Source organism: Staurois parvus, unplaced genomic scaffold, assembly GCF_062004578.1.
Source record: "Staurois parvus isolate SC_StPar_1 unplaced genomic scaffold, SC_StPar_1.0 ptg000337l, whole genome shotgun sequence".
In the NCBI taxonomy this organism is placed as follows: Eukaryota; Metazoa; Chordata; class Amphibia; order Anura; family Ranidae; genus Staurois; species Staurois parvus.
The window spans coordinates 433,387-439,745 of NW_028318133.1; the positions used below are offsets into that span (position 1 = coordinate 433,387).

The 6,359-nt window shown below is 44.8% G+C and overlaps 1 protein-coding gene across 1 annotated transcript in view; it reads left to right on the forward strand.

The window, feature by feature from the left end:
* The window catches only part of RBMX2 (RNA binding motif protein X-linked 2), a 30,510-nt gene extending 24,819 nt beyond the window's left edge, over positions 1-5,691 (forward strand). The window contains exons 5-6 of the mRNA XM_089684131.1: positions 619-787; positions 5,221-5,691. Of these exons, the coding sequence (XP_089540257.1) occupies positions 619-787; positions 5,221-5,513 (462 nt within the window). The 3' untranslated portion in view covers positions 5,514-5,691. The remainder of the gene's footprint in view (positions 1-618; positions 788-5,220) is intronic.
* Positions 5,692-6,359: the final 668 nt, after the last annotated feature.

Genomic DNA, 6,359 nt, shown 5'->3' on the forward strand with positions numbered 1-6,359 from the left:
AACCGATTTTGACGTAAAGGGACGCTTTTTGGACGCCATGGACGTTTCTCAGTTTCCAGGCAGAAAGAACAGTAAAAATGCAGGCAGGGCGCCGGACAAAGCACTCGGGACAAAATGTATGTGAAATGGTTTGATACAGGAATGTTATACTATGTGATTTTAGTGAATGTCACTTTTTGTCATTCTCAAATTTCCCACCGTTCCGTCCCCCGTATGTCCCGACGTCGCAGAGAACGGAACCTGGAAGATGGATGCCGGCATCGGCCGGAGGACATTACAGGGGACACTGCAGGGGGGACATCGCGGGAGCGCAGGACAAGGTAAGTGAAGCAGAGATCCTGGATCAGCGCCGCAGTGTATTCCCGAGTGTAGCTCGGGGGTGTTACCGGTTGTGGTACTGAAACTTTACCCCGAGCTACACTCGGGAATACCTCCAGGGATACTTTTTGAGTAAAGTTCCGCTTTAACTTGAGGGCAACAAAAAGAACTGATGCTAGGTCCATGTTAAGAGTAGGAATACCTGTTCTCGTCGATGTACACTGCTTTGGAGGACCAGGTTAGGTGTGACCACCTTCTGCGACGCGGTTCATTTCAATACATGATTTGCTTTCCGTATAGATGAGAGGACGCACCATTCGTGTTGACCATGTGTCCAATTACCGCCCCCCTAAAGATGCCGAAGATATTGATGAAGTGACCAAAACACTCCGAGAAAAAGGCTGCGGTATTGAAACTCCCTCTTTATCTTCAGAAGAAGAGCCAGAGGAACCACAAAAGATTAAGAAACGTAAGTGTTTTCTTCTGTAATCCAGCTGACATTTTTCTTTTTTTTTTTTCTCACGCAACTGTGCTCTTCTGACCTTTTAGGGGAAGGTCCTTTTCTGTTCCACCATGGCTGTGCCCCCATGTACAAAGTCAGCACCTTAAGGACATAGTTTGCAGAGTTTGGTGTGGAGGAACTCAATGGTCTAGTAAGAGCCCTGATCTCAACCCTATAGTGAGCCCGGGGCATCAATACCTGACCTCACAAATGAACTTTTTTGGCTGAATGGACACAAATTTCGACAGACACACTCCACAGTCTTGTGGGAAGCCTTCCTGGAAGAGTGGGGGATGTTATATCTTCAAAGGGGTGGGGGCACTTCCCTATTGATTTTGGAATAGGAAGTCCCATATACGCTATATTGCCAAAAGTATTGGTTGGCCGGCCTTTCCACGCACGTGACCTTTCATGGCCTCCCAGTCTTAGTCCGTAGGGTTCAATATTGAGTTGGCCCCGCCCTTTCCACACACATGACCTTTCATGGCCTCCCAGTCTTAGTCCGTAGGGTTCAATATTGGGCCTCCGGCCTTTCCACACACATGAACTTTAATGGCCTCCCAGTCTTAGTCCGTAGGGTTCAATATTGGGCCTCTGGCCTTTCCACACACATGAACTTTAATGGCCTCCCAGTCTTAGTCCGTAGGGTTCAATATTGAGTTGGCCCCGCCCTTTCCACGCACATGACCTTTAACGGCCTCCCAGTCTTAGTCCGTAGGGTTCAATATTGAGTTGGCCCCGCCCTTTCCACACACATGACCTTTAATGGCCCCCCAGTCTTCGTCCGTAGGGTTCAATATTGAGTTGGCCCCGCCCTTTGCAGCTATAACAGCTTCAACTCTTCTGGGAAGGCCGTCCACAAGGTTTAGGAGGGTGTCTATGGGAAGGTTGGACCATTCTTCCAGAAGCACATTTGTCAGGTCAGGCACTGATGTCGGGGGAGGAGGCCTAGCTCGCAGTCTCCGCTCTAATTCATCCCAAAGGTGTTCTATGGGGTTGAGGTCAGGACTCTGTGCAGGTCAGTCAAGTTCCTCCACCCCAAACTGGCTCCTCTATGTCTTTATGGACCTTACTTTTGTGCACTGGGGGGCAGTCATGTTGGAACAGGAAGGGGCCATCCCCAAACTCTTCCCACAATGTTGGGAGCATGAAATTGTCCAAAATGTCGCCTTAAGAGTTCCCTTCACTGGAACTAGGGGGCCAAGCCCAACCCCTGAAAAACAACCCCACACCATAATCCCCCCCTCCACCAAACTTTACACTTGGCACACAGCAGTCAGGAAAGTCCTGGCAACCCCAAAACCCAGACACGTCCATGGGATTGCCAGACAGAGAAGCATGATTGGTCACTCCAGAGAACACATCTTCCCTGCTCTAGAGTCCAGTGGCGGCGTGCTTTACACCCCTGCATCCGACGCTTTGCATTGCACTTGGTGATGGAAGGCTTGGATGCAGCTGCTCGGCCATGGAAACCCATTCCATGAAGCTCTCTACACACTGTTGTTGGGCTCATCTGAAGGCCACACCAAGTTTGGAGGTCTTTAGCTATTGACTCTGCAGACAGTTGGCGACTTCTGTGCGCTTCAGCATGCGCTGACCCCGCCCTGTCATGTGACGTGGCCTACCACTTGGTGGCTGAGTGGCTGTTGTTCCCAGTTGCTTCCACTTTGTTATAATCCCACTAACAGTTGAGCGTGGAATATTTAGTAGCCAGGAAATGTCACGGATGGACTTATTGCACAGGTGACCACCTATCACGGGACCACGCTTGGAGTCACTGAGCTCCTGAGAGCGACCCATTCTTTCACCAATGTTTGTAGAAGCAGTCTGCATGCCTAGGGGCTTGATTGTATACACCTGTGTCCATGGAGGGGATTGGAAGGGCGGGGACAATACTTTTGACAATCTAGTTTGTGTCACAAATTTTTGGGCATATGGTGTATATAAAAGGATCCGGCGTAACCTTTTAAAAGATCTTTCTTTTATGTTCAATCTGTATTTATTGAGAAAAAGTGTTTAACAAAGGCAGTACGAAAATACCATAAAAAAAGGTATCGCATAAATGTCCAAAAACAAAAAATAAATTAAATTAAAATAGCAGATCCTTTTAAAAAGCACCCTCTCAATAAGGAGCTGTATCACTGTAGCAGCCCACAGCTGGAGAAATGATAGTGGATGCGTGTCCATTGAGATCTTTCTTTTATATCTGGATGAACAAACTGTATCATATTTAGAAGATGATGACTGTATCGGTGCAGACATGGACTGAAGGATTCAGTGGGAAGAACACCGCTTGTTTAGGACAGGCCCAAAATATTAGAAGCTTCTTCTCACAAGATACAGTATTCTGTGCTTTCCCAGCATCGTGCTGGAAGGATTATGATGTCAACCTTGCCTAGGTGTGTAAGGTCACCATATTTTGTTTAAGCTGGACTCCAGCTTTACGTTTTTTGTTTTTCACACTTGTAGCAAGTCCTCTCCTGGGTTGAAACAAATTACACAATTTCTTGCAGACTTGCACTCTTTATGGAGCGATATGGGGTCAATAAAACATTAGTGACAGGTCCTCTTTATGGAGAGATGTGTGGTCAGTGAGACGTAATTAATGACAGGTCCTCTATGGAGAGATATGGGGTCAATAAGACATAATTCGTGACAGGTCCTCTTTATGGAGAGATATGGGGTCAGTGAGACATAATTAGTGACAGGTCCTCTTTATGGAGAGATATGGGGTCAGTGAGACATAATTAGTGACAGGTCCTCTTTATGGAGAGATATGGGGTCAATAAGACATAATTAGTGACAGGTCCTCTTTATGGAGAGATATGGGGTCAGTGAGACATAATTAGTGACAGGTCCTCTTTATGGAGAGATATGGGGTCAGTGAGACATAATTAGTGACAGGTCCTCTTTATGGAGAGATATGGGGGGTCAGTGGGACATAATTAGTAACAGGTCCTCTTTATGGAGAGATATGGGGGGTCAGTGAGACATAATTAGTGACAGGTCCTCTATGGAGAGATATGGGGTCAATAAGACATAATTCGTGACAGGTCCTCTTTATGGAGAGATATGGGGTCAATGAGACATAATTAGTGACGGGTCCTCTTTATGGAGAGATATGCGGTCAATGAGACATAATTAGTGACGGGTCCTCTTTATGGAGAGATACGAGGTCAGTGAGACATAGTTAGTGACAGGTCCTCTTTATGGAGAGATACGGGGTCAATGAGACATAATTAGTGACAGGTGCTCTTTATGGAGAGATACGGGGTCAGTGAGACATAATTAGTGACGGGTCCTCTTTATGGAGAGATATGCGGTCAATGAGACATAATTAGTGACGGGTCCTCTTTATGGAGAGATATGGGGTCAATGAGACATAATTAGTGACGGGTCCTCTTTATGGAGAGATATGCGGTCAATGAGACATAATTAGTGACGGGTCCTCTTTATGGAGAGATACGAGGTCAATGAGACATAATTAGTGACAGGTGCTCTTTATGGAGAGATACGGGGTCAGTGAGACATAATTAGTAACAGGTCCTCTTTATGGAGATATTGGGGGTCAATGAGACATAATTAGTGACAGGTCCTCTTTATGGAGAGATATGGGGTCAGTAAGACATAATTAGTGACAGGTCCTCTTTATGGAGATATTGGGGGTCATTGAGACATAATTAGTGACAGGTCCTCTTTATGGAGAGATACGGGGTCAGTGAGACATAATTAGTGACGGGTCCTCTTTATGGAGAGATATGGGGTCAATGAGACATAATTAGTGACGGGTCCTCTTTATGGAGAGATACGGGGGGTCAGTGAGACATAATTAGTGACAGGTCCTCTTTATGGAGAGATATGGGGTCAATGAGACATAATTAGTGACAGGTCCTCTATGGAGAGATATGGGGTCAGTGAGACAAAATTAGTGACGGGTCCTCTTTATGGAGAGATACGGGGGTCTATAAGACATAATTAGTGACAGGTCCTCTTTATGGAGATATTGGGGGTCAATAAGACCCCACATCTCTCCTCTGCAATGTAAAGCATAGATCTAGTGCTTAAAAAAAAAAAAATGGCCGGAACTAGAAGTGACATCACTCCGGTCCTCCAAGGGCATAGAGATGAGTGGCAGCCATCTTTCCTTCACTCATCTCTATGCCCAGCGCCGGGATCGATGGTTTCTAAGGTAAGAAGGAACAGGCGGACGGGCGGAGTCGAGGGGCGGGGTTTTTTCGGCACCTGTATCGGTGCTTTTTTTTTCCCATTTCGGCCAACAGCCAAAAGGGGTGTTTTCATCCAAAACGTTTAGACCACCGAAATATCGGCGCACCCCTAATACCGAGTGAAAAAAGTACAGTTTTTAGTTCTTTAATAATGTGAATTTCCTCTCATAACAGATAAAAAGAAAAAACGAAAAAAGGACGTCCGCGACCGTTCCAGCGAAAGAATCGCAGAGACGATTAAGCAGGAGCGCATGGACCCGGGGTACGAAAAATACAACACCAACCCAACCTCATCCAGGCAAGACCGGGATCAAAGGAGGGCTCCGGAAAAAGAGAGCGCTTCGGGGAGCACGGCCAAACCAGCAGCCTACGAAAAATATAAATCCGAAGAAAAGCGGCACGCGGCGGAGAGCAAACGTCGGGATTATGAGGAGAGACGCTCAAAGGAACCCAAGAGGAAAAGATGATCGTGGCGAATGTGCGGCGCAGGACACTTTGAGGATCTTTGGTTTGAGATCAAAACATAAAGTAACAAAGTCTTGGGGGCGGGGAAAGCAGAAGAAGCTCATGTGTTGTATATTGGAGAAATATTATTGGACCGTTTTTCTGTTTCAATAAATTTTTTATTTAATGTTTTTATGTAAATACTGCAGAATGATTATATTTTTGAGGGTTTAACCGCCTCCCACCTGCCATATAAGGAAATGACGGGCGCAAGGCGGTTCTCTCGTTCTGGGAGGGCGTCAATTCCTAAATGCATTGGAAACCAATTAATCCGTTCGTATTGTGAAAAAAATTTGTAAATGCATTGAAAAACCAATTAATCCGTTCCGGAGGTCAGAAAAAATTTGATAAAAAGTCTATCTGTTCAAAACGCTTTATAAAGTGCACTTTAAAGGCATAAATACTGTACAGGGACATGATTAAAAAACAATTCATAAATGCATTGAAAACCAATTAATCCGTTCTGGAGGTCAGAAAAAAGTGAAAGAAAAGTCTTTTATCTGTTCAAACTCTTTATAAAGTGCACTTTAAAGGCATAAATACTGTACAGGGACATGATTAAAAATTAATTTGTAAATGCATTGAAAACCAATTAATCCGTTCCAGAAGTCAAAAAAAGTAGAAAAAAAGTATTTTATCTGTTCAAAACTCTTTATAAAGTGCACTTTAAAGGCATAAATACTGTACAGGGACATTAAAAATTAATTTGTAAATGCATTGAAAACCAATTAAGCCGTTCGTATTGCGAAAAAAATTTGTAAATGCATTGAAAAACCAATTAGTCCGTTCCGCAGGTCAGAAAAAAGTAG